This window comes from Augochlora pura, chromosome 7, assembly GCF_028453695.1.
Source record: "Augochlora pura isolate Apur16 chromosome 7, APUR_v2.2.1, whole genome shotgun sequence".
Classification (NCBI taxonomy): Eukaryota; Metazoa; Arthropoda; class Insecta; order Hymenoptera; family Halictidae; genus Augochlora; species Augochlora pura.
In genome coordinates, this window is record NC_135778.1 from 41,147,306 (window position 1) to 41,174,642 (window position 27,337).

General features: G+C 38.0%; 7 protein-coding genes across 11 annotated transcripts; 6 read left to right on the forward strand and 1 right to left on the reverse strand.

The window, feature by feature from the left end:
• Positions 1 to 41: 41 nt before the first annotated feature.
• On the reverse strand, positions 42 to 24,670 carry LOC144472019 (uncharacterized). Its single transcript, XM_078184648.1, has 3 exons — positions 24,506 to 24,670; positions 6,567 to 6,720; positions 42 to 139 (listed from the first exon to the last, which is right to left on the reverse strand). The coding sequence occupies exons 1-3, from the start codon at positions 24,668 to 24,670 to the stop codon at positions 42 to 44; spliced, it is 417 nt and encodes a 138-aa protein (XP_078040774.1).
• Ehbp1 (Eps15 homology domain containing protein-binding protein 1) lies at positions 100 to 6,387 on the forward strand. 3 transcript variants are annotated; one of them, XM_078187441.1, is made up of 18 exons: positions 100 to 574; positions 1,104 to 1,311; positions 1,394 to 1,575; positions 1,657 to 1,868; positions 1,944 to 2,079; positions 2,192 to 2,422; positions 2,641 to 2,830; positions 2,976 to 3,142; positions 3,213 to 3,435; positions 3,572 to 3,742; positions 4,272 to 4,352; positions 4,424 to 4,537; positions 4,673 to 4,873; positions 4,994 to 5,143; positions 5,217 to 5,434; positions 5,519 to 5,707; positions 5,894 to 6,011; positions 6,153 to 6,387. In XM_078187441.1, exons 1-17 carry the CDS (start codon positions 471 to 473, stop codon positions 5,973 to 5,975), a joined length of 2,859 nt encoding a protein of 952 aa, XP_078043567.1. In that variant the 5' UTR covers positions 100 to 470; the 3' UTR covers positions 5,976 to 6,011; positions 6,153 to 6,387. The 3 variants fall into 3 exon arrangements, with proteins under 3 accessions (XP_078043567.1, XP_078043568.1, XP_078043569.1); XM_078187442.1 differs by having other exon boundaries at positions 2,270 to 2,422; XM_078187443.1 differs by lacking the exon at positions 3,572 to 3,742 and having other exon boundaries at positions 101 to 574.
• LOC144473534 (odorant receptor 82a-like) lies at positions 11,249 to 13,236 on the forward strand. Its single transcript, XM_078187481.1, has 5 exons — positions 11,249 to 11,625; positions 11,752 to 12,342; positions 12,582 to 12,692; positions 12,758 to 12,910; positions 13,095 to 13,236. Exons 1-5 carry the CDS (start codon positions 11,383 to 11,385, stop codon positions 13,155 to 13,157), a joined length of 1,161 nt encoding a protein of 386 aa, XP_078043607.1. The 5' UTR covers positions 11,249 to 11,382; the 3' UTR covers positions 13,158 to 13,236.
• On the forward strand, positions 14,469 to 16,202 carry LOC144473533 (odorant receptor 82a-like). Of its 2 annotated transcripts, XM_078187480.1 has the most exons (5): positions 14,469 to 14,759; positions 14,839 to 15,429; positions 15,586 to 15,696; positions 15,762 to 15,914; positions 16,113 to 16,202. In XM_078187480.1, the coding sequence occupies exons 1-5, from the start codon at positions 14,517 to 14,519 to the stop codon at positions 16,170 to 16,172; spliced, it is 1,158 nt and encodes a 385-aa protein (XP_078043606.1). In that variant the 5' UTR covers positions 14,469 to 14,516; the 3' UTR covers positions 16,173 to 16,202. The 2 variants fall into 2 exon arrangements, with proteins under 2 accessions (XP_078043606.1, XP_078043605.1); XM_078187479.1 differs by lacking the exon at positions 16,113 to 16,202 and having other exon boundaries at positions 15,762 to 15,993.
• On the forward strand, positions 17,139 to 20,981 carry LOC144473550 (uncharacterized). Its single transcript, XM_078187506.1, has 6 exons — positions 17,139 to 17,423; positions 17,654 to 18,247; positions 18,432 to 18,539; positions 18,961 to 19,113; positions 19,846 to 19,937; positions 20,872 to 20,981. The coding sequence occupies exons 1-5, from the start codon at positions 17,139 to 17,141 to the stop codon at positions 19,912 to 19,914; spliced, it is 1,209 nt and encodes a 402-aa protein (XP_078043632.1). The 3' UTR covers positions 19,915 to 19,937; positions 20,872 to 20,981.
• On the forward strand, positions 20,947 to 24,101 carry LOC144473535 (uncharacterized). The gene is made up of 5 exons (XM_078187482.1): positions 20,947 to 21,267; positions 21,753 to 22,346; positions 22,675 to 22,782; positions 23,121 to 23,273; positions 23,788 to 24,101. Exons 1-5 carry the CDS (start codon positions 21,028 to 21,030, stop codon positions 23,845 to 23,847), a joined length of 1,155 nt encoding a protein of 384 aa, XP_078043608.1. The 5' UTR covers positions 20,947 to 21,027; the 3' UTR covers positions 23,848 to 24,101.
• On the forward strand, positions 24,525 to 27,179 carry LOC144473536 (odorant receptor Or2-like). Of its 2 annotated transcripts, XM_078187484.1 has the most exons (6): positions 24,525 to 24,981; positions 25,156 to 25,336; positions 25,452 to 26,045; positions 26,218 to 26,325; positions 26,659 to 26,811; positions 27,049 to 27,179. In XM_078187484.1, the coding sequence occupies exons 2-6, from the start codon at positions 25,244 to 25,246 to the stop codon at positions 27,106 to 27,108; spliced, it is 1,008 nt and encodes a 335-aa protein (XP_078043610.1). In that variant the 5' UTR covers positions 24,525 to 24,981; positions 25,156 to 25,243; the 3' UTR covers positions 27,109 to 27,179. The 2 variants fall into 2 exon arrangements, with proteins under 2 accessions (XP_078043610.1, XP_078043609.1); XM_078187483.1 differs by having other exon boundaries at positions 24,525 to 25,336.
• Positions 27,180 to 27,337: the final 158 nt, after the last annotated feature.

The following is a 27,337-nucleotide window of genomic DNA, read 5'->3' on the forward strand; positions in this document are numbered from 1 at the left end:
TATAATCATGTGATACAAGATCAATAACTAGAAAGGTTTCGTCACGGTACGAGTTCGAGTTCATTGGGAAACTTTTTGATCTCGTGGCCGTCGTACTTTTGGTGTGATAGCAGACATGGTGTATTTTGTGTAGGTGACACTGCAAACAAAAAAAATGATAATGATACGTGTGATATAGTATTGATAAAAGGAAAGACTGTGTTTCTATAAAAAGACAGATCTTGCTTTCATTATATGTATTGGTGCAGCTAGAAATGTCAGATGCATGAATGATTAAAGGACCTTGGACTTCTAGTTCTTAAACCGTGTACAATAAAAAGAAGTGTCTGTATTACTCTCGACGTGAACAGCTGATCTCCTAGTGTTCGAAATTTCTATACAAAATGTTGCATAACATTACACGCGTCTACAAGTAATTCTAAGTTGAACATCATTTTACACTTCTTCGGGAAACTACAGCTCAATAAAAAATGAGTTCTGTTTGGAAACGACTGCAGCGGGTAAACAAGAGGGCTGCAAAGTTTCAGTTTACTGTATCATATCATGAAGTCACTTTAGTAACAACAACAAAATGGTATGTGTTTACTCAGCAGATTCTTTTTCATTTTATACAAAATGGAGGTGTCATAACAACATAAGACAACCATTCATTATGTGTACAGAATTCGATATCAACTTATTTATTTACAATAGAACAACAACGGACGTATGATCATAACATAGATAAAAAATCTATATACTTTCAGTAGTACAGAAAATACTACTAATGTATTTATATACTAAGGATCACAACAATTATAGAATTGCTCATATGGAACTTTCATATGCAAAAACAAGTTGAACAAAGAGAAAACCTCTTCTTCTAATTTAATACCTCATTCATACCATGATTTCTGGGACATTTTGTGTATTATCTTATTATTGTCATTCGATATAATTATATTTAAAAGTTTTTATGTCTTTGTTTGTATTAGTTGTAATATACAACAATCAGTTTATTTGCCAATATCGCAACAGTAAAATGTTTATATATTGAATAATTGTGCTAATTTTTCTATCATGCATTCATTTACCTATGTAATTTTTCAACTTTTTGCATTTAGGAAACCAAATAAATTGAGCGTTGTATGGACAAGACGTAGTAGGAGAGTTACTTCAGAACCTTTAGATTGGGAACCTAATTTAAGCGATCCACTGAAAGGTGTAATTAGTTGGGCTGTACCCGACAATCACACAGTTTCTGTAACTTTGTTCAAAGACCCAAGAACTCATGAGTTAGAAGACAAAGATTGGACATTTGTCATCGAAGATGTAAGAGACAGGAGTTATAAGAGATTTTGATTGTAAGAGATATTTATCAACTACTTATGTGTATACACATTATATGCGATAGGTTTCTCCCACTGGTAAAAGAAGGCATGTGGCTGCCACAAATATAAATATGAAAAAGTATGCAACTTTAGAATCTAGTCAACAACAACTTAAATTAGATTTGAAGCCAACATCGAAAAAAATTGTTAGTGCTTCTTTAGAATGTACTTTATCTTGTGTCTTCTTAAGAGAAGGCAAAGCAACGTAAGATAATTTTAAAATTGTAAATTTTACTTGCAATTAATGGGATTTACATTTCATCTAATATCATTGTTTTGTTATCAGAGACGAGGATATGCAGAGTATGGCTAGTTTAATGTCAGTTAACAATAATAGTGATATAGCACCTCTAGATGATTTTGATAATGAGGATATACCTGAGGATGTTGAGGAAGTATCGGTGAAAAATCTTGATGAAATTCTAGATATTTCCGCGCAACTTGATTTAATGACAAGCAGTCTCACTGAAAGTGAACTACCTAGCACTCCAATAAGTGGTAAGGTTGCAGTAAATGTATGTACACAAATATGGAGATTAATATAATAATACTATTGTCCATTTAAATTGACAGTGGCAAGTTTATCAAAGGACAATACTACACCTGTAAATGATAATGAACATTTCATTCGTGATATTAGTCTAACAGGCATTGTTGATTCTTTTAAAGAGAAATCATCAATAAAAGACAGTGTTGCAGTTGAAAATGAGTATGTTAAAAATCATATATATTCAATCATGTGGAATGTACATGTAACATTAACAATAATACATCAAAAATTTATCACTACATTTTCTAACAAATATGTCATTTATTTGTAGTAAAAACATTGAACACATTACACTGAGATTACCATTGCAACCATTAGAATTAACAAGGAACGATATTACTATTCCTAGATTAAAAGAGATTACACCAGGCCAGGATTTATTGGAGTGGTGTAAGGATGTAACTAAAGATTATTCTGGTGTAAAAGTTACTAATCTGACAACTTCTTGGAGAAATGGAATGGCATTTTGTGCAATCATACATCATTTTAGACCAGATCTTATGTACGTAAAGATAAAGAAATATGTTAAATTTTGTGATTTGATTTATTTATATTTTTGATATTGAAAATCAATGGACAGAGATTTATGTATTTTTTAGAGAAAACAAAGGTACACTATATAGTTAATACTTTGGCAGTAAATCAAATATCTTATTTATTTGTTCTATTTATAAATTGTTGATCTATATTCATTTGTTTCTCTTAAATAAAACATTGCAGAGACATACAGTCATTATTACCGCATGATGTAAAAGGTAACTGTAAGAAAGCATTTGATGCCGGTGAAGCCCTTGGTATACCTAGAGTTATAGAACCAGCAGATATGGATATATTAACTGTACCTGACAAGTTAGCTGTGATGACATATTTATATCAGCTGAGAGCACATTTCACTGGTCATGAGCTAGAGGTAATACAACAAGTATATTTACCTTTCACTTTTATCATATCAGAACAATATATTTCGATTTCAAAATACATGTATAAAATAATTTTATCTATTTCCTTTATATGTATATAATTTTCTTACTAAGGAATTTATTCCATGGGTATAGGTACATCAAATAGGTAAAACTACAGATGAATCTTCTTACATGATTGGTAGATTTAATACAGACAATAATTCGGATGTGAGTGTACAATTGTTTAGTCAAGAAATAATTAATTTACATAAGAAGGATCAAATGGAATATAAAAGCAATAAAATAGACAACATTAGGCGGTACGTGGACTGTAATGTTTGTTTCTATTCCAATTTCTTCTATGAAATTACAAATTTAATTGTTCCACAGGTCGAATCCATTTGATAATAAAAAGGAGGATGCTAATATTGATTCATTAAAAAATAGACTACATTTGAGTTTGAATACTGAGAACCAGGATCATGATCAATGCAATAAAGATAAATCTCCATCTAGTGTTAAAGATGTTAAAGGCATCATACTAGCTAGTTCGAAGAGTATTCTAGAGAAAGTGTTGTCACCAACTAAAGAAAAATATTTATCTAAAGAAAAGGTATGTTGTGTATATTCACTTGCAAGCTATATTTATGTGTATCATCAATGTGAAATCATTTATCTGTATTGTTATGTGGCATTGTAAATTTTTGTATAAAATGATACTACAAAGCGTTGAACTAAATCCACTACAGAACAAATCGCCTCCAAGAGTACCTCAAGTACAGCATCGTCCTATCTTAATGACTCGTCGACAATTAACAGATCCTTTCGGATCGGACGAGGAAGAGGAAAATATGCAGATAGACGACGAGAAGTGGTCTCAGTCAGTTTCAGTTAACAAATTACAATCACCTGTTCGAGATGTCAGTATATCTAAATTTTCCAAAAATATTTTAGTGCATTGACATTACTTAATCTTTATTTAATTCATTTAAATTTGATTAATTGATATAATTTTATAATATTAGTGCTTACAATTTTCAACGTTACATTAATTAAATGCCTCTTTTTGCACATTTATGAAATACGAAAATTTGTTTACCAAGTACTTGATATATCTTTATTTTATGCGACTACTTCTATGTGCAGTACTCTTTATGTCCGTCTGCAACATCATTATAAGCATTATATGTATGTTATGTTCATTTGCATGTGCGCATGATGCATCAACATCAATAATATGCATGTTAGCAATTCTCACTGCTTTTTCTGGCCACTAATGTATTTCATTTCTTCATTTATTCTTTTTACATTGACTCTTGAATCATTTACTTACGAATACTCGGTATTCTTATTCTATATGAAAAACTTAAAGAAATGATTAATTTCTTCTGTGAATTTTAATATAGCAAATAACATTGCAATAACTGTAGTAAACGCATCTTGTTATAGGATGCAACTGACAAGGGAAGTCGTGATATTACTGAATATCAGAGTGTATCATCACCTCACAGAGAGCAACGTTCTCAACATGTAATTAGTCTTTGTACACTTTTTAAGTTGTTTATAGCTTGCAACTAATTTGCCATTTTTTTTAATATTAGCCATTAGTCAGTCGGCATGATGAATTAAGAGAACGTGCAAGACAACTGTTAGAACAGGCCAGGAATCAGACAAAATCAGCTGGTCTTGTTTCTGCCGCCGCTAGTCCTATTGAGGTTTTATTTTCTCAATTTTATATTTTCTGTATAGAATAAACGTACACATGAGTGTATCTTTACAAATTATTTATTATTTTATATTCTTCGCGTTAAGATGTGCACGTAAAGAAAATGGTACTTTGTAATTTTTAGAGTCAAAATGACGACGAAAGACAACAGCAATTACGCGAAAGAGCAAGACGCTTGATAGCAGAAGTAAAAATGGATGTTAATGTATCATCAAATCAAATGCTCGATGAGAATAACAGTGACAGACGATCGATAGATGATCAAAATAACAGTCCTAGACGAAGCATCACACCATCTACTCCTGGCGATAGATTTAGTACAAAAGTGAGCGCAAAACATTCGATCATGTCTAAAATATATAAATCTATTAATATAATCTATTAATCTATAATATAATCTATTATATATATATATATATATATAAATTATTATTAAACATTTTAGTCCGAGTACAATGGAAATATCCTGGGAACTCCAAGTGTAATTGATGGTGACAAGAAAACCGGTTCCCCTCTGTATTCATTTTCGAAAATAATAGAGAGAATTTCACCAGACAAAACTAGTCCTGATGGTACATCATATACACTAAGAGGAGTATGTGTTACATTTATTTATTAAAATAAGAATTATAAATTGAGTATGGTAATTATAATAATTTTATGAACAGTTGGGAAAAGACATGACATCGTACATACAAAATGAATTAGAAGCGTTAGAACGAGAACAAACTCAAATAGATATACAAGCAGGCAAACTTGAAAAACAGCTTCGTGCTGCCATGGAAAGCGACAATGAAGAAGAAACTGAAAGACTGATGTCTCTGTGGTTCACTCTTGTTAATAAAAAGAATGCTCTTCTAAGAAGACAAATGCAACTGAATATATTGTAAATTGTTATATTTTTAATCATTTAACTGATAATTTTTTAATAACATGCGTTAATTTGGTATTGCTATTTGTATTATTTCAGAGAGAAAGAAGATGATTTGGAACGTCGATTTAAACTTTTAAATCGTGAATTAAGAAGTATTCTTGCGGTAGAAGATTCCAGAAAAACTTCCGAACAAAAAATGCGTGAAAATTTACTTCTAGAAGAATTAGTGTCTATTGTAAACAAAAGAGATGAGTTAGTTCATCATCTGGATACGCAAGAAAGAGCGTAAGTATATATTATCTTATAATGCTCGTATAGATAGTAGAATATCGATGTTTTCTACTTAAAGGATATAAATATTTCTTCACATTTTTTACTATTGATAATGCCGAAAATAAAATCTATTGGTCATTGGACAAATTATTTTTGCCTCAAATGAAGAGATTTATTTTAATTTCTGTTTTGTTACAGTATAGAGGATGATGACGAAATAGAGCGTGATTTATCTAGAGCTGGTTTAGCTTCGCGAAATAAAAATTGCGTATTACAATGAAGAATTTCATTGTATCTTCGTTGCGACAGCAAACAGGTACATTTTTCACGATTTCAATATTATATTTCAGTATTAATATTATATTATAGAAAACATACAATGAAAGGAAACCTGTTTGAGACGTATTCATTTTTTTTTTTTAACAAATCGATTCTGACTTTAAATTAGTAATTGCAGGTGTTATCTCTTTTGCTGTGGAGTTGCCAAAGAAACCAGAAAATTTTACATGACGGTAAAGAAAGCCAAGGATTTCATAATCTGAGAGACAGTAAGGATTAGAAACTTATTTTTTACAATGAATTATATACCAATTGTATAATCAGTGTTTCATATTTATATAAATTCATTATTAAGTATGCATCAACATACTATTGCTATATCACATAGTAGAATTAAATTTGAATTGACAGTCGCCCTGTCGAAACAAAAAACCTTTGAATGAGTAAAGAATTTGTTATAGTGTTAGTAATTTTATAAAAAAAGTTGTTACGTTCGGTTACAGAAAGACTAATTTTGCTTCTATAGAAATATATTCGTGCACGTTTGAAGTATTTCATAAAGAAAGCAGTAGTGAACAAGAGCAGTACTAACTCCGTGCAATTATATCCCTCGCTTCAAGTGACGTGGTTGAAGACAGCTTGGTACAGTTTTTCCTCTGTAAGATCCATTCGAGACACACAGTCAGATCTCCGAGAGCAGTAGATGTAATTTTTTCTTTGCTTTCATTGGCTGACAACTCGCGTGGCTGGAAATAGAAAGGGAAAAATAAGATAATAAATATGAATAGTAACGCGACTGTGCGTGACGTTACAGAGGGAAACCTACACTGTTTCACCATCATTTTTATCATTTACAAGTTGCTTCCGATCTTCTTCGAAAGAAAGGGTAGCGGTGACGAGTGAAAAGCGATAGCTCCTCAATATTTTGTGAATGCTTGTAGAAGAGTGTCACCATCTCAAATCGCAAGGGGAAAATACTGTACATCATTATGAAAGCTTTCTAATTCAAATAAGGTGCTAGAATATATGTACTTTAATGCTTTTGAGAAAGTTTACCAGCGAAGTCAGTTTGCTATCACCTTCAACTTTGAGAATTGTTCAGTAAAAGAGATTCTCTTTGTTACTCTTTTGAAAGCATTATTGTAGATTAAAGAAATGTAAAGTAGAATGGAATGTTATGATATATATATATATACTATATTACTTCTGCAATTCTTTGACATTGATTATTACACTTATATTTATCACATCATGGCATGCATATGCATTAGAGGCACTTCAAAAGAATGAATCATTCACAGCAAAAAAGACAAATTCTGATGAAATAGTATTGGTACTCCATAAGAATTGGTGTGGAATAGTAATCAAAGAACAGTACTCATTTTTCCATTTACAGTATGATCATGGACTATGCTTATCTCTGTTTGTGCCATATAAACATCCTAATTTGTTTATAACCGTTATACTCATTTACTCCGTTTGCAAACTATTTGCCATTTTAGGAAAGTAATATATACAAGTTTTCCTATAATATATTAATTATTTATTATTGAGTTTAGTATCAAGATGCAGGAGGCCTAATTGACTTTGTATATCCTTTTTTTCTCTTCCTTCCTTTCTCCTCACTCTGTCTTTTACCTCTTGTTTCGCAAGAATTCGTACTAAAAAAAAACTAATTGGTCCCTATGGGAAATATATTGCAGAAGTGATCTAGCCATAAATAATGGGATAATAACTTATGTAGATCAAAGTTGGGTCAACTAATTGCTCATAAGCAGTTGCTCAATTTTCCCATAGTTTGGCCCTACAATGTAAGCCACATTATAGAAGTCTGCAAACACCCGAATGTAATGGGTTATTAATAGACTGCGCATCTTTATGTATTTATTTTCATAACATTAAATGTAAAAATGGAAATATGCATAGAGATTTGCAGTTTAGTCAACACACGGACAGACCGATTTTATTATATAGGTAACTAGGAAAAGGTGTGGGTTTTTGGTAAAAAGTTAGAGTAGTCGGTTGCCCAGCTCTGATCTCTCGAGTGTCGGAAAATTATGAGGAAGGAAGTTTTTTTAGCTTTTCCTTTTAGTTTTTCCTTCACCTTGCCTGCTCGCTCAGAAGTCGCAATAGCAGTACTTCAATGTATAATTTTAGTAATTTCTTAATAGATTTATAATAGTTTCAGAATGGGAAGGAATATTTGAATATATGTATACTACGTCCTAAGATTTGACGAAGTGGGGTGGTCAAGAGACATAAATCGATACTTAAGTCAAACACTCTCTTTCCTGTAATAAATTTCTCGTATTATTTCGTGTGTTCTGTGAATTGTTTAGTTTTATATATTTTAGACGTTTTACTCAATACTTTCAGTGAAATGGTATTCGACTAACAAAAAGGTAAATCCTTACAATGCAGATACATTGTATCTCAAGAATAAGAATGAACTGTGAAGTTAAAGTCTGCACACATTTCTCCGTGTAATATAGACTATTAATTTGCTTGTAACCAATGTAAATGCACTTGTAAAACTACTTATACAATGTTAAGAGACGAGAAACATATTTAAGCAATCCTTTGGAAAAGTCGTCTTTCAAGATACGTTTTCATGATATACGAGAAGTTTTTTAAACGTATAAAGATAACAAAAATGTTTTCTTCTTCATAGTCGAACTTTGGGGGTGATGTAATATATAGTTGAAGTAGCGCAGGCATATCATAAATGATAATAACTGCCATAACAGATCGTTAAAGATATAAGAAGAGTATACATTCACCAAATGACGGAACATTGAAAAGCAGATATCCTTTTCTTCCTTTTCTTCCTCTAACTTTAGAGAGTCTACATCGATCATGTTTCCGTTTTTTTAACGTACCAAATGAAATATGTAAATCTGATTATAGCTTTAGCATCGCTAGGGGTGACGACAAAAGTTTGAGACACGAATAGAATGGGATTTTTTCTTTTTAAATAAGCTTTGAGATTGATAGGTCGACTATTCGAATTAGCAACGTTTGCGAGACACCGAGTTGCATCATAATTTGTTATTAGTGCATCTGATTTCTCTTTTGTTACCATTATCTTCCTTAAGTTACCCAGCGGGATGCGAATATTGTAAATGAAGACATTAAATTTTTACGGTTAATTTAGCAATAATTTGTCATATTAGTGCCTATGTATATAATATACATTCGTATTTAAGAGTGAAGAACTATCCACGACGAATATGTAGCAGAGACGGTGTGTGTCTGTATATTTGTAATGACGCAGTGTATCTCGTGGCAATTATTCGGACAATCGTGAAATTCGACATGCGAAAATTGAATAGTGAAAAAGAATCAGATTTTTATTCCGGAAGGGATAAATCCAAAGTGAAAAGAAAAGTACGTGGCCAGACGGAATTACAAAGACTGACATACGAAAAGTTGCTTTAAGATTTAAGTATGTTACGACTACATAAGTGCAATACAAGTTGGGTTTCTCAGGCGAATAAAAGATATCTTCGTTGCTTTACACTACGAGATACTCTGTACGCGTATTTCTATGTAAAAAAAAAAAGAAAAATTATAAGAAAATGCTATCATATCTGTCTGCTTTCGTAGCGTTGCGCTAAAGTAACCTTAATTTGTTTTATTTATTATTACTAAACGTATCGACCCGAAATATTGTAACTCTCAAAGCAATGAACATTCTTGCCAATGCTTAGTCTCGCGGTGGACACGGTTTTCTTTCCTAGAAATGGTGTTATTTGTAAATCACTTCATGTGGAAGAAATAATGTATAATGTGTCGGAACGTATCACACAGTAGTTACTAATAAATAAATGCAAATAAAGCACTGTAAGAAAACGAAACAGAGACTTTTAACATGTTTCCAGAATTTTATTCACTGGAGTAGTAATGTTACACTTGGCATTTCTTACGTAGATCTATGCTCCTAGCTGGCGCTACTCTAACTCGCGTCGCTGTTCACGTCTTTGCGCATTTGCATAAATTCCCTGTTCGGTACCGTGCAATATCTTTAACAAGCTAGTTGAAAATCTTGTAAGCCGATTTACCGTCCAAGATCTTCTTAAATGCGATGAATTCTTCAACGTTTCTGATTTTCTTCGGACAATTCGACGAAGTTGAAGGGTGAAAAGCTGATTGAACGATCATCGATCGACCGATAATTGCGGTCCTAGACCGAAAGGGATGTAGCCGTCATTATGGTCGGACGAGCATTAGGCCCACTTAAGAAAAGTCCGCCGGTGGCTCTACGTCGATACCGATAAGATTTTCGTCCGTCTTCAACCATGCCGAAGGAAATGCTACTCTATGGAAAGTATACTAATTTTGTGAAACGTCTTCTCACGTTTTGCGGACTGTACCCGCACCAGCGGAGCTTCCTTAGATATCTGTCAATTTTAGTTCTGCTGTCGTACAGCTTTGTTATCTATGGCTTAGTAAACTTTTTCCGTCTTCATATCACGAACATCAGTGCGATCACCATGTGTTCCAGCCTGCTTGGCACTTTGTTGAACATATTGTTTAGAAACGATTCAGTGGTAGCTACTTACGTTTTAAGTCAGGGCCAATTATCTCAGTTAACTTAACAGAACAGTAGTTGAAATCATTTTAGTCTAGTCGTATAAACGTTGATAATTTTTTACAAAACGTTTACACATTTTTACTCACCGTTTGTTTAGGAAGGATTTTCTTGGAAAACGAGTTAGCCAAATGAAATGGTTCAAGCAATACCTATCTATGCAATAATTTTCTGGAACCTTTTACAACAGCCCCATCTGCGCGCATTACGCGAAACTTCTTTCCGTCTACGAAGAATCCGATTAATAAAAATCTCATGAAGTTGAAAATCGTTTCACCGGTAAAGTGCAGCATCGGATAGTTGTTTAATAGAAATTCAATGCAGTTGAAATTGTTCGAGTTCCCCGTGCATGCTCGCTAATGCTCTGCAACGTCTAATTTAGAAAGCAGCAGAACGCATCCAGCCCAATGAATTATTCGAGCCTGCGAGCAGTTTAGCCAAATTGAAGGGTAAAGGATTAACCGAGTCGCGCGATCGATCGAATTGGTTTACCGGCGAAGTGCAGCATCAGGTAGCTGTTTAATAAAAATCCCATGAAGTTCAGAATCGTTTAAGTTCGTTGCGCGCGTTCGCCGATGCTCTGCAACATCTAATTCACGAAGCAGTAAAACGCATCCAGCCTAATGAATTATTCGACCCTCTGCGCGGTTTAATCAAATTGAAGGTTAAAGGATTAGCCAAGTTTCCATCGGTCCGCTGGTAATCAAGGACGTAGATCGACAAAGATGACGGTGGTTACGCGAATTAGGTCCATTTTAAAAAAGTTCGCCAATCGGTCTTTATCGATTGCGATAAAATTGTTCGGACAACTTGAACGATGCCAAAGGAGTTGCTGTCGTATCAAGACTACGTTAACTTCGTGAAACGATGCCTTCTCATGTGCGGCTTGTACCCTTACCAACGAACCTTCGCCAGCAGGTATCTGCCGTTTTTTTGGATTCTGGGTTACTGCGTAGATTTCTGCGCATTGATCAACTTCTTTCGCTTACACATCACCGAGATCAGCGCGATCACCGCGTGCCTAAGCGTGCTTAGCGGTATCGTCAATATGACCATAAGGGTACGTTCGTCGACGCACTGGTGATTAACCAATTTGGCGTCCCTTCGACTAAAAATTGTAATTAGAGATACGTTTCCATTTCAGCAAATAAACTACACGCTTTCTAAACGTTTATTATCATTCCAGACTTCCCGATTTGTGATTTGTCGCGAAAAACTGATACACGTGGCCGACACGCTCGAGTCCCTGTTCCAGGAGACGGCGATGCAGCAACCCCCCGATTCACCCGCTTTCCAGTTCATGCTGCCCTTTTACCGTCTCGGCTATTACCACTACGTGTGCATGGTCAGCACCGCATTTCTGTATTCGACCAAACCGCTGATAGGTCTGACAATTCGACACGCGAATCGGTCGACGCCGTTTCCTGCAATTTATCCGTTGCCGATCGACTCGACCGCGTTCTTCGTAGCGCACTATCTGCTCGAGGTGAGCATCTGTTACTCGTTTTGTATCATAACTTCCGGGGTAGACGCGTTTTTCACTCTGTGCGCGTTCCGCATGAGCTCCGTGTTCCGAGCGATGGCTGTCGAGCTGGAGGAGTTGCCGAAACAAGGAAACATCGAGACCACCGAGCAGGTCCTGCGGAACTGTGTCGACCGTCACGTCACTCTGATCAAGTGTCGGCAAATTATGGAGGAGATTTACGGACCCATCATTTTCTCGGTCATGATGACCAATTGTCTGGGAATGTGCGCCTTGATATTCGAAGTCACTAAGGTCAGTGGAATCGCGTTGCAAGTCGTTCTCTTAGAATGGAACGTCAATCGGTAGAAGGAGTGGAAATGCTCGTCTGGAAATAACAATTACTCTTCTAAAATGCGTTTCAATTCTGCATGCTTGCTCGAATATCTCGCTATCTAACATTTTTTTCATCATTTTCATTAACGTAGATTGTTTTCGAAGTAATTATAAATAAGTATAAAAATGAATAAAGAAATACGTTTTCGCTGTAACAGGCCAACGCTGCGATAGCAGTCGAGAAAGCTGTAGCAATAACGCTTTACCTTACCGGGAAGGTGCTCCAAACGTTCATGTACACCTGGCCGGGAGATGTGGTCACTTCCGAGGTTCGTATCGCCTGCAACAATGACGAAACTGCCGATCCTTACACATGTAATTCTTCTTCGGAAAGAGCGACGTTTTTCGCCAGGAAGTTTACTGCAACAATTGGTACGAGGACACGAGTAATAAATCCGGTAAGCTCGCGTTCATGATACTGATGCAGAGATCGGTCATTCTGAGGGCGTGTCGTTTAATGGCGGTTACCGTCGATCTCTTCGCCAAGGTAATTCAATCCTATTTTTTTAATTAGGCTGTATCGAAAGTTCATTTTTTTTCTCTGACTGAGAAGCAAACGTGAATTTATATGTTTGCGTATGCCTTGTACTATTTAACGATGCGAAGTACTTTTCAGACAACCTAATGTTTCTTACTTTCAAGATTTAATGGCTGCAAACGTATATTTTCAGATTATGAACAGAACGATATCCTACTATTTCCTACTGGTAACGCTCGACGATGACGACAAGTAACGGTACGATGAATAGAAACCTATTTTCTGTTTCCAATGTAAATAAAATTTAGGAACTGATCAATCGTAGTAGATTTGTTCTCCTAAACGAAATTCTTCCTCCGGATACCTTTCTTTTTCTCTGCTTGTCGATACAACAACCCTATAAACGTTCGATTTTAACGGTAGCATTGGAAACTTTGTTTAATTTTATAATAATAAAGAAAAGAAAATTCGTTTAATTAGAAACAGCAGTACTCCTTTTTTACACTATGTTAGCAAACTATGTTTTATCGTATAAAAATCTCAAATTATCCTGAAACTCTCTCGAAAAGCGATGACAACTCTACAATAATATTGTTCGATCCAAAGTATATATAATAAATTCTCCTCAATTATCTTTCAGCTTGTAGACAAAGAATCGACCATTTGGGAAGAGGGGATTACAACTATTCGATCTTCGCGACTTGTTTTTATGATTACCGATTGTCATCAACCATAAAAACGAGTCGGGAGGCTAGAACAATCGTATGTCCTCTTCCCAAAATCTCCAACTTTGTTTACAAACAAAGGGACTGTAATAACAATAGGACCATCGACTCTAAAATAGAAACAAAAGTCAATCTGCGAACTTTTTGCCCGAATTTTGTATTACAACAGAGATTATTGTGTTGCAACATTGAGATTTGATATTAAAAAACTTACCACTGTAGGAATTATTGTTTGGAAATTTCACGAAATTTCGTGGTAATATAATAAATGGGAACAAAAACGTTGGTTAACAATAACAGTGACAGTTTATTAGCGACAACGTGCAGTACTTTCCACGACTTAAACAACAACGACGACTACTCTTACTTGCGTACTGGGAATTTACAACACCTGCACGTTGCAACATTCACAGAATATTAACAGATAACACTAGAATCGTTTCAGGCGTGCCCAGCTACGCACATGACGCGTAACTCTTTTCTGTCTACGAAGAATCGTTAAAAATGCAGCGCCAGATGGCTATTAACTATTGTAAAACTCTCATGAAGTTCATATCGTTTAACTGGTAAAGCGTAGGTATTAGATTAGCCGTTTAATAATAATCCCACGAAGTTCGAATCGTTTAAGTACTCCGAGCACGCGCGCCGATATTTTCCAAGACCAAATTTACAAGGCCGCAAAACGCCCCAGTCTAATTAATTATTCGAGCCTGCGAGCAGTTTAACGAAATTGAAGGGTAAAGGATTTGCCAATCCCCGATCGATCTGCTTGCAATCAAGGACACGGACCGACGCAGATCAAGATTGGTTATGCGAATTAGCTCCATTTCAAAAAAGTTCACCGATGAGTAATCATCGATTACGATTAAATTGCTTGGTCAACTTGAACAATGTCAAAGGAGTTGCCGTTGTACCGAGACTACGCTAACTTCGTAAAACGATGCCTTCTCATGTGCGGATTGTATCCTTACGAAAGGAGTATCGTCAGCAGGTACCTTCCGTTCTTGTGGATACTGACGTACTGCGTAGATTTCTGCGCCATGATCAACTTTGTCCGGTTACACATCACCGAGATCAGTGCGGTTACCGCGTGTTTAAGCCTGCTTAGCGCCATTGTCAACATGACTATAAGGGTACGTTTGTCGGCTCACCAATCAACAATCGCAACTTTTTTTATTTCAACAAATTATTATACGATTACTACCGTTGCAGGCTTCCCGATTCCTGATCTGTCGAGAAAAACTGATACGCGTGGCCGACACGCTCGAGTCTCTATTCCGGGAGACCGCGATGCAGCAACCCCCCGATTCGCCCGCTTTCCAATTTATGCTGCCGTTTTACCGTCTGGGGTACTACCAATACGTGTGCATGGCCAGCACATCGTTTCTGTACTCGATCAAACCGTTGATAGGTCTGACAATTCAACACGCGAATCGGTCGACGCCGTTTCCTTCGGTTTCCCCGTTACCGATCGACTCGACCGCATTTTTCGTGGCGCACTACCTGCTCGAGGTGAGCATGTGTTATTCGTTTTGCGTTATAACTTCCGGAGTAGACACGTTCTTCACTCTGTGCGCGTTCCGTATGAGCTCCGTGTTCCGAGCGATGGCTGTCGAGCTGGAGAAGTTGCCAAAACAGCTGAGCGACGAGACCACCGTGCAGGTCCTGCGGAACTGTGTCGACCGTCACGTCACTCTGATCAAGTGTCGAGAAGTTATGGAAGAGATTTACGGACCCATCATTTTCTCGGTCATGATGACCAATTGTCTGGGCATGTGCGCCTTGATATTCGAGATCACTAAGGTCAGTGTGAACGCGTTGCGAATCATTCCTTTGCAATGGAACGCCAATCGACAAAAGGAGCGAAAACACTTACCCGCGATCTAAAACTTTTTTCATCATTATAATCGATATAGAATGTTTTTGAAATAGTTAATAAATAAGCACAAAAATGATTAGGTTAACGCTGGAATGCCTATTGAGAAAATCGTAAGGGTAACTCTTTACCTTACCGGGAAGGTGCTTCAAACATTCATATACACCTGGCCGGGAGACGTAGTCACTTCCGAGGTTCGTATCACCTGTAACAATTATGAGACTGCCGATCTTTACACACATAATTCTTCTTCGGAAAGAGCGACGCTTTTCGCCAGGAAGTTTACTGCAACAATTGGTACGAGGACATAAGTAATAAATCCGGTAAGCTCGCGTTCATGATACTGATGCAGAGATCGGTGATCCTGAGAGCGTGTCGTTTAATGGCGGTTAGCGTTGATCTCTTCGCCAAGGTAGTCCAATCTCGTTTTTATGTTACTATATTATTATACTATGATTATATATTTATATTAATTTTGTTTTTTTACTAGTATGCGGAACATGAATTTGTATATTTGCACATACTTGTATTATGTAACAATGCGAAGGAGTTTTGCGTTAAGCCAGTGTTTTTTAGTTCCAAGATTTAATGACTGAACATATATTTTCAGATTATGAATAGAACGATATCCTACTATTTCTTGCTGCTAACTCTCGACGATGATAAATAACAGTTAGAAGTATAGAAATCTATTTTTTGCTCCAAATGTTAATAAAAATTGGAAATTGATAAACGGCTGTGAATTCGTTCTCCCAAGCATCGTTCTTTCTTCACTTCTCGTTGATGATACAAGAATATATTTGAAACTTTTCATAAATTTGATGATAGCATTGCAAGTTTTGTTCAACTGTATAGGATGAATCTCACAGATAGAGTGGATCTACAGGCGCCAGAGATGTTTGCCATGCATCGTTTGATCGTTTTATTATTTGTAATCGTTTTTCTGCAAATTCTGGCTCTTACTTTCAGTTGCAGGTATTGGGGGGGGCTGATCGTGTTGGTCACTTTGCACTCTCTCGTTGAGTAGATGGTGGAATCTTTTGGTGCTATTCTCCATTGGTGCGACGAAGATTCGGGTTACAAATACGCCGAAACATTCCGCTATATCAATCAACAGACGCTAACGATTCACAATTTTTCTATGAAACGAATAACGATTTCAAGTCCAACGAGCCACGCACGCGATAACCTTCAGCTTATTTTCACGGAATTTTTCACAAGCTTAGCAATGCAACATCTGCCGTTTTCTGCGCAGGACTCGTCTCTAACCGTTCCAAGTTGTTCGCTAACTATATTTACACACGTTACAATTTTACAGATCCCTTTCTTCCGCACCACGTAATAACTCTATCAAAGTATACCTTAAACCATTTTGAAAATTCTACGCACAGATTTACCGTGCAAGATCATTGGTAGTCGCGAGCGCCTTGCAACATCTAATCCGGCAAAGATTCGAGCGAATTGAAGGAAATAAATTCTTAAACATTTTTTTTTTCGTGGAGCAATCCGACGAAATTGAAGGGTGATGAAACGGTTGAACGACCATCGATCGAATCGTAATCGCACGCGGAGGACAAGGGCTATATCGGCCGTTGTGCTCGCATAGACATTAGGTTCATTTCAGAAAAGATTGCTGATGGCACTTGGCGGATATCGATACGATTTCAGTACATTTTCAACGATGACGCGGGAAATGCTAGTCTATGAAAAGTACACTAATCTCGTGAAACGTATTCTGAAGCTTTACGGACTGTATCCGCACCAGCGAGGCATTGTGATATACCTGCCAATTGTTCTGCTGCTGTGGTACGTCTTTGTCCTCTGTGCCATGGTGAACTTTCTCCGTTTACATGTATCGGAGATCAGTGCGGCCGTCGCGACATTCAGCGTGCTTGGTTCTCTTGTGAACGCAGGTGTGAAGGTACGTCCTTTTTTTAAAAAAAAAAAAAAAGAAAGCAGCAAATGACAATTCGACAGAACAAATCCTTTGAACGTCTAAAAAATGTCAAAACCTAGCCTTTTTGGCTATTTTCTATCAGTTTAGTACTCGATAGATTGGTCAATTGATGGGGTTTGAATTACGGGAAAATTGAAAAATTTGTAACATCGTAGGATGAATCCTGCAATCGTTTTCACACAGTATCGTTCCAGATGACACGATTCATCGTTCGTCGTGAAAAACTAAAACGAATATACGACAGGCTGGAAACGCTGTACCAAGATACAGTGATAAAGCAGCCATCCGGATCGGCTGCTTTCGGACACCTGTTCACCTGTTATCGATTAACGTTTTCTCTATTCGTCTTGAATTTCTCTGCCATGTTCCTGCAGGTGACCAAGCCGATGATAGTTATTGTGTTTCGGAACGGGTCTCACGCGTTCGTAATACCGACAGCTTACCCGTGGCCGATCGCGTCAACCTTTAGCTATACGATACATTACACGACGGCGGCGATAATTGCTTCCTCGTTTCCATTCATAAGCGGCGGGGTGGACGCGTTTTTCACGATGTGCACGTTTCGCGTGTGCTCCGTGCTCCGGGCGATGACCGTCGAACTGGAAGAATCGGCAAAGCGGTCGAACGATATAGAAACTCATAGACGGCTTTTACGGATTTGCATCGACAGGCATGTTACGTTGATCGAGTGTCGGGACGTTATACAAGAGGTTTACGGGCCCGTTGTTCTATCGTTTACCTTGACGAATGCTTTGGGCATGTGCTGCATGATATTCGAGATTTTTCAGGTGGGTACTTTTGTATCGTCGGTACATCCCTTCGCGAAAGGCACACAGTTCCTGTATTAACGCTAATATCGACTGGTTTGCATGCGTTATAATTAACGTTGGCAATTTTTATTTTGCACAAAGGTGCGCAGTCTGCTAGCGCATAAGATGTTTTTATCGTTTACGAATGTTTTCTCTACGCCAGGTTGGAGAAATACCGATCGGAAGAATGATCACTGTAGCCATCCACTTCTTTTCGAAAGTGATTCAGACGGTGGTTTATGTCTGGCCCGGAACTATGATTACTTATGAAGTATGTATCACGCGTATCGCTACGTAAAACTGCGTAAAATATAATAAATAGTATAATTAGATGATCGAACAAAAGCATACCTCGATAAGTCCAAGGCTTATACAGGATGTCCCAAAAATGTCTTACATTCCGAATATAGGGGTACCCGTGGTTATTTGAAGTAACTTTTTCCTCAGCGAAAATGCAGTTCGCTGCCTCGTTTACGAATTATTCACGAAAAACCCCGACTTAACAACCTCAATGTTTTTCGTTAATAACTGGTTAACGGTGCCTCGGAAAAAATTGTTATGAAGTAAAAAGTTACTTCGAACGACCTCAAGAGCCCCTCATTTATCGATTACAAAATACTTTTGGAACACCCTGTGTATACTTCTTCAATTAATCTCCTCGAATTGCATGTTTAAATTGTTTTTCTTCGTAGAACGAAGCTTTCCGGGACGAGGTATCCTTTAATAATTGGTACGAGCGATCGGATGCTCAAGACGGAAAACTTTGTGTGACGATATTATCGCAGAGGCTGATGGTGCTAAGGGCGTACAACATACTCGAGGTTACCTTGGATCTCTTCGCAAAGGTAGAGCAATCTTGCGTTGGTGCCGTGAGTGGACAAAAAGTTTGCGGAGATGATTAATAGAAATTACTTGCCCGATTCTTTAATGAAATTTGTAGTACCACCTTTGAAGCGTACTCGTTTTAATGCTTTTTGTTTTATCTTGTTTATACATCTAAGATTCTGTTTCCATGCGATACTTTTTGCTTTCAAGAATAAAAGAATGTCTCACGTTGGATCACCAAAGGCTACGATATGAAGTTATGCTGGATGCTCGTGAATAATTGGAGAAGTGTATACCCTTGTCTTGCAGTTGCGAAAAATTGTTACTCTGCAAAAACGACAAGACGCGAATCGTTATAAAATTTGCCACAATAATAGATGAGATTATCGGTTGAAAGCTCGAATAGAAATGCATAGTAACAGGGTAGCATTGCCTTTAACACTTTACGAACCGGCAGTTTGTGAATCGGTTGTCACGGCGATCAATAATTTCTTATCTATTATTGAGGTAAATGTATTGGATCGTCCTATTGTCAGTTTCTTAGAAGAGCTTTCGCAACGAATAAAATAAATGAAATAAAATTGAAATAGATCGATTTTATTAGCCTGCAATGACATAAATGTTTATGGATAAATGACCAAAGTCGGTAAAGTGCTAAAATAGAAGCAGAAATTACTTTGCGAGCTTTTTGTCCGAGCATCGCGTTTTAAGGCATCCCGACAAGCTTGATATTAAGAAACGTTTGCTTTCAGATTATGACTAGAACGATATCTTCCTACTTCTTATTAGCGACGCTTGACAATGTTGTGAATGAGAACTAAAGAAGATACGATTTACATAACTAGTAAGTAATATCGTCGTAGTCAAATATTTTATTGTATAGAAAATAAATAATAGCTTGTTTTGATACATTGATAAATTGTCTGTTTCATAACGAGTCATGCTTTCACAATAATAGTTGTTAATGCCATATTTTAGACTAGCATAAAGTTTGATAATTTTTCATGAAACACTCACTCGTTTGTCGACCGTTGCGCAGAGACGATTTCCATGGAAAACCAGTTAGATAAATGAAACGATTGTAGCAATATGTAAACGATTGCAGGATTCAATCTGCGCAAGCTACTCACCGATCCTTCGGAATCATTTGGTCTACGCATGTTACGCGAAACTTTCACCCGCCAAGGAAGAATCATTGAACCCGCGCCGTCTGACGGCTGTTTAATAAAAATCACGCCAAGTTGAAATCGTTTGCTCGATAACGTGCAGAATCTGAAAACCGTTCGATAAGAATTTTATAATGTTCCGATCGTTTAAGTTTCCGTGTTTGCTCGCTGATATGTACTTTGGAACGTCTCATTTACAAAACCACGGAACTATAAAGAGTAAAATTTCGACAGCTCGACCACAAATTTTCCATCAGGAGCTTATTTTTACGATTTTATTCACTGGTATGTCGCTCGCGACGTTGCTATCGTTGGAATCCGTCGTTTTCTATTACAGAACTTGTCTCCGTGCATCGTAAGTTACCCACTACCCACGTTTCCGCGCTTACAAATTCCGACAAATCTCCCTCTTCCGTGCTACTACGTAATATATATATATCGATCGACGTATCCCCTAGCATTTTGAAAATCCTAGAACCGATTTACCGTACAAAATCGTTCGTAATCGTGAACAATCTTGAAATATCTAATCCAAGAAAGAATCGAGCGTATCGAACGCTATGAATTCTTTAACATCTCTGATTTTCGTGGAGCAATTCGATGAAATTGCAGGGTGACGAAGTGGTTGAACGATCATCGATCGGCTCGTAATCGCAGGTGACGAGGTATGCCGAGAGCGTAATGCTCGGACGAGCATCAGGTCCATTTCAGAAAAGATTGCCGGTGGTTCTTCGCGGATATCGATAGAATTTCAGTACATTTCCAACGATGACGCGGGAAATGCTAGTCTACGAAAAGTACACTAATCTCGTGAAACGTATCCTGAGAATTTACGGACTGTACCCTCACCAGCAAGGCATTGTCATATATCTGCCGATGCTTCTCCTGATGGGTTACGGCTTTCTGTTCTGTGCCATGGTGAACTTTTCCCGTCTGCATATGTCGGAGATCAGTGCGGCCGTCGCGACTTTCGGTGCCCTTAGTTCCCTCGTGAACGCAGGCGTAAAGGTACGTTTTTCGTATTTTAAAGAAACAGCGAACCACCAATTGACGCAACAAAGCCTTTGAAACTTTCAACAGAATCCTAATCAGACACGGAGAACTATTTTTCATTATTTTATACTAGCGTACTTGGGTAGATTTAGTCAATTCATGGGAATAAGGTACGAGGACATTGAAAAATTTCAAAAGACATAACCGTTATCTAGTAGATTAGTCCCACTAACATTTAAAAAAAATTCTAGTCGCTTAAAAGTTTTAGGAAGCGTCTCGAACAGTGACTGAATTTGTCCACTGAATTTTGTCCGATACCGTATACGTGGACGAACCGAGTATGTCCATACATACATCGAAAAGCAAAAGGACTATGTTGAAAAGTATTCATTCCATAAGTCCAACAAGTCGGAACATCTTTTTTGCGCATCGATGATAACTAACGCAGTTCTTATAAACAAAGACGATTCGTGCAGGTGTTTTAGACAGTATTATTCCAGATGGCACGATTCATCGTTCGCCGTGAAAAACTAAAACGAATATACGACGTGCTGGAGACTCTGTACCGAGGGACAGTCATGAACCAGCCATCGGGATCTGCTGCTTTCGGATACCTGTTCATCTATTACCGACTAACGTTCTCCGTATTCATCTTGAATTTTTCTGCCATGGCTCTGCACGTGATCAAACCGCTGATCGTGTTTGTGTTTCGGAACGGGGCTCACGCGTTCGTGGCACCGACGGCTTACCCGTGGCCGATCACGTCGTCCTTTAGCTTCTTCATGCACTACACGGCCGAAGGGCTGATTTGCTTCTCCTTCCCATTCATAACCGGCGGGGTGGACGCGTTTTTCACGTTGTGCGCGTTTCGCGTGTGCTCGGTGCTCCGGGCGATGGCCATCGAACTCGAAGAATTGGCAAAGCGATCGAACGATACAGAAACCCATAAACGACTTTTGCGGAAGTGCATCGACAGACATGTCACGTTGATCCAGTGTCGGGACGTTATACAAGAGGTTTACGGGCCCGTTGTTCTCTCGTTTACCTTGACGAATGCTTTGGGCATGTGCAGTATGATATTCGAGATTTTTCAGGTGGGTACTTTTCTGTCGTTCGTATATCGTGATGCGGAACGAACAGTTTCCGTATCAACACCTATAATATGCCGAGTAGCGCATTCAACGCTTCTCATACCGCGTTCGAGTCATTTAATCGATGGAAGCGAAATTAAAAAATTAAAATTTATTATAGCAGACCTTTCGCATTTTAAACATCCTGAATCGAAAGGAAGCATGGACATAGAATCAAGACTGCGATTCGATGAATAAAACGGTTAACCGTCTGACGAGGCTGTGACACGCATACAATACTAATATTAACAAAATGAGCTGCTTTTGATCACGAATGTTTTCTCTATGACAGGTTGGGGAAATACCGATCGGAAGAATTATCACCGTATCCATCTATTTTGTGTCGAAAGTGATGCAGATGCTGATTTATGTCTGGCCCGGAACTATGATCACTTCTGAAGTTTGTATCACGTATAGCAATGCGTAAAATGTACCATAAAATATAATAAATCGTACAATAAAATGATCTAAGAACGTTCCCACGTTATACTCGATCTATTAAAATGATCAAGAACAGAGACACGTTTAGATTTCATTTACGGGTAACGCGCAATCTACGATTAGAAAATTGTTATCTCGCACAATGATCCGCAGTCTAGTAATAAACGTACAAAGCATATATCGAAGGAAAGCCTAGCTAGAAGATAAAACGCTGTTAGAAATATAAGCGCAGGACTTATACATCTTTCGAAATCTTCTTCTCCTCCTATTACATGTTCGAATTGTTTTTCTCCGAAGAACGAAGCTTTTCGTGACGAAGTTTCTTTTAATAATTGGTACGAGCGTTCGGATGTTGACGACGGAAAACTTTGTGTCATGATATTATCGCAGAGGTTGATGGTGCTGAGGGCGTACAACATACTCGAGGTTACTTTGGATCTGTTCGCAAAGGTAGCGCGACCTTGCGTCGGTACGAGATGTTGACAAAAAGTTAGCGGGGGTGATTGGTAACTTACTTGCCTGATTCTTTAACCAAATTTACGGCACCACTATTGGAAGCGTATTTGTTTGAACGCTCGTGCTGGTACTCGATCTAGCGACACTTCCATTATGCAGAACAGTGCTGTGTAGTTCTCGAATTTAATTGTATACCCAAAGATCTGTTTCCACGTGATAAAAGTACATATATACTGTTGCGTCACATTGGTGGAAAATCCAGCTGTAACATCGGTTAATAACAAGATCGTGCTAACATTGTTACGGTGCGAGAAACACGAGTTATACGTATTGTCGTAACACTAGACTCGACGACAAATGAAAAGACTGTGCGTTGAAAGCGGAAAGAGAAGCGACAGAGCAACGTTTATGCCACGAAACGAAACAAAGTCACTCTGCGAACTTTTTGTCGAAACTTCTCGTTTTACTGCCGCGATATTTGGTGGTATTGAGAATCGTTTGCTTTTAGATTATGAATGCTACGATATCGTACTACTTCTTGTTGGCGACGCTCGAAGAAGATAAATAACAGAGAGAATGGCCGCCAGTTTTTCACGATGATGCAAATGAGAACTGTGAAGAATACAATTTGCAAATATCTCGTAGTAAAAGGAAGTTAATCTTTTATTGTACAGAAAGTAAATAACAATGGCTTGTTGTGTCACTGATTATTTTCTTGTTTGTTCAGAAACGATTGAATGGCAGTTCCTTGTGCTTTAAATCCGAATTAATTAATTCACAGTTACGTTTTCATAGCAGTACTTGAAACCATTTTAGCCTCGCATCGTTTTTGGTCATTTTTCTCGAAGCACTTTACTTGTTTGCACACCGTCGCATCGTTTCATTCGTGTACAATATTTATGGAAAATTTCTGATACGCTATAATCTTGATATTATTTGTAATAACTTTTCATTTGAGTCAGCACTTGATATTGTTAACCACTCGATGCACAAATATTTTTATCCGTACGTGTCATTCCAGAACTCTAAAACGTACTTTCACTGGTCGTGTGTCACTTGACACAAGATTGTTTCGTTCACAAATCGTACAGTAATTGCTGCGACTGTAACCCCAATGTTCCGATTAAACCTGATTATTAATCGGTGATTAATCGACCAACATTCGATTCTATAACGATATAAATTCTAATTCGCGATTCGTGATTTCTCTAGAAAAACGGACGCACCTCGTCGACCCAGTCAAAGCTCTGTTCCAGGATACTGTGATGCAGCAGCAGCAACCGACCGATAAGCCTGCTTTCCAGCTGCCCCCGTCGTTCTACCGTCAGCGACGCAGCGCTGTCATTGCGATCTGCCGTTTCCTTTGTACAGAACTTGTCTCCTCCATCCATTCCAACTCGTCCACCACCCACGCTCCCACGCGTTACAAATTCGTACAAATTCCCCTCTTTCGTCCCACGTAATATCTCAATTTAAAGCATCCCCTAGCATTCTGAAAATTCCAAGTACACCGATTTCCTATGCACGATCGTTCGTAATCGCGAACGTCCCGCAACATCTAATCCGGTAAAAATATCGAGCGGGTACAGCGTAATAAATTCTTTAACATCTCTGATTTTCGCTCAAGCAACTCGAGCAATTCAACGAAATTGAAGAGCGACGAATTGGTTGCGCGATGATCGATCGTCCCGTAATCGCAGACGTAAGTAGAGGGATATACCGGTCGCTGTAGCCGCACAAGTATTAGGTCCATTTAAGAAAATATTGCCAATGGTGCTTCGCGGATACCGCGATAGGATTTCTGTATACTTTCAACTATGTCGCGGGAAATGCTAGTCTACGAAAAGTACACTTATCTTGTGGAACGTATGCTTAGGTTTTACGGACTCTATCCACACCAGCGAGGCATTGTTACATACCTACCAATTTGTGTACTGCTGGGATATTTCTATCTGTTCTGTGCCATGATGAACTTTTTTCGTCTTCATATCAAAGAGATCGGTGCAGCCGTCGCGACGTTCAGTCTGCTCAGTACTGTTGTGAATCTAGCCGTGAAGGTACGTTCTCTCATTTCAACAAATATATAGCAAAGAAGAAGTTGGAACAACGAATCTCTTTTGAAAGCCGTAACAGTATCGATGTATTCGTTTTTAATGAAATCTTCCGTTTCAGATGATACGCTTCACTCTTCACCGTGAGAAATTATCACGAATATATAACACGCTCGAGATACTTTACCAGGAGTCGGTGATGAAACAACCACCAGAATCGGCTGCTTTCGGCTACCTGTACATCTGTTATCGACTAGCGTCTTCTTTATACATCATCAATTTGATCACCATGCTCCTGCTCGTGACCAAACCGCTGATAGTAATCGTATTTCGGAACGGGGCTTACACGTACGTGGTACCGTCGGCTTACCCGTGGCCGATCACCTCAACTTTTAGCTACGCGATGCATTACATAGCGGAGGCTTCGGTTGCTTCCACGCTTCCGTTCGTAAGCGCCGGGGTGGACACGTTTTTCATGATGTGCGCCCTCCGCGTTTGCTCCGTATTAAGGGCAATGGCCGTCGAACTCGAAGAATTGGCGAAGCGATCGAACGATATAGAAACTCATAGGCGACTTCTACGGAAATGCATCGACAGACACGCTACGTTGGTCGCGTGCGGCGACGGTATACAAGAGGTTTTCGCGCCTGTTGTTCTGTCGTTTACCTTGACGAACGGTATAGGCATGTGCTCTATGATATTCGAGATTCTCCGGGTGAGTATTGTTACGTCTCTTCCGTAGAATCCGTAGAATCCGGTTCGATATGCAAAATAAAAATTTCCCATATCAACTGCCGGATATCAACTCCAAAAACTGACACAACATCAAAAGTCATTCCACTCTACTGTTGCCCTCGTATGTATATTTTTAATTCTCTATATTGCAGGCTGAGGAAATACCGATCGAAAAAGTTTTCACTTTAAGCCTCTACTTCTCCTCGAAAGTGGTCCAAACGTTGATTTATGCCTGGCCCGGAAATATGATCACTTCTGAGGTTTGTATCGCGCATTACAATTCGGAAAACGCATCGTAAATTACCGTAAAAAACATAATAAAATTACCAGAGAATACGTCGAGCTAGAAAGACATTGGGAGAGTTTAAGAATATTTCTGCACCGTACCGAATTTATTAAAACGATTAAGAAATACTTTTCAACTTATTCTTGACGCACAAACTATTTGTCAGAAAATGTTGCGGCACGAAGATTCGCATTTCAGTAATAAACATAAAATTCGTATCGAAGAAAAGTTTAACTTCAGGATAAAATGCTGTTTGAAACGAGTCTTCTCCTCGTACTACATGTTCGAATTGCTTTTCTCCGAACAGAACGAAGCTTTTTGCGACGAGGTTTCCTATAACAACTGGTACGAGCGTTCGGACGCTCAAACCGGGAAACTTTGTGTTACGATATTGTCGCAGAGACTGATGGTCCTGAGGGTGTTCAACATACTCGAGATTACCTTAGACCTCTTCGCAAAGGTAGAGCAGTCGCGTGGTAGTGCGAGGTGTGGACAAAAAGTATGCCGAGATTATTCATATGAATTATCTTTCCGATTCTTTGTCAAAAATTTCCATTATCACTTTTTAAAGCAACTATTGTTTATGACACAATAATGGATACTTCAAAATAAAAACAAAAATCATTCTGCGAACTATTTGTCTGGACCTCGCGTTTTAACACATCGAGACTTGTTATTGAGAAACGTGTCCTTTCAGATTATGAATAAAACGATATCGTACTACTTCTTGTTGGTGACGCTTGAGAGTGACGAATGACGGAGAGAATAAAATTGTTTGTTTCGACGATGATGTAAATACAATACAGGTGGATACAACTTGGAAATACATGTATCGTAGTTAAACGAAACTTTATTTTTTCAATGTACACAAACCGAATCACCAGAGCTTGTTTTGTTTTGACACAGGAACATTCTTCTGTTTGATCAGAAATTATTTAATGACGCGTCCTTGTACTTTAACCTTCTGACTTCTGACTTCTGAATCT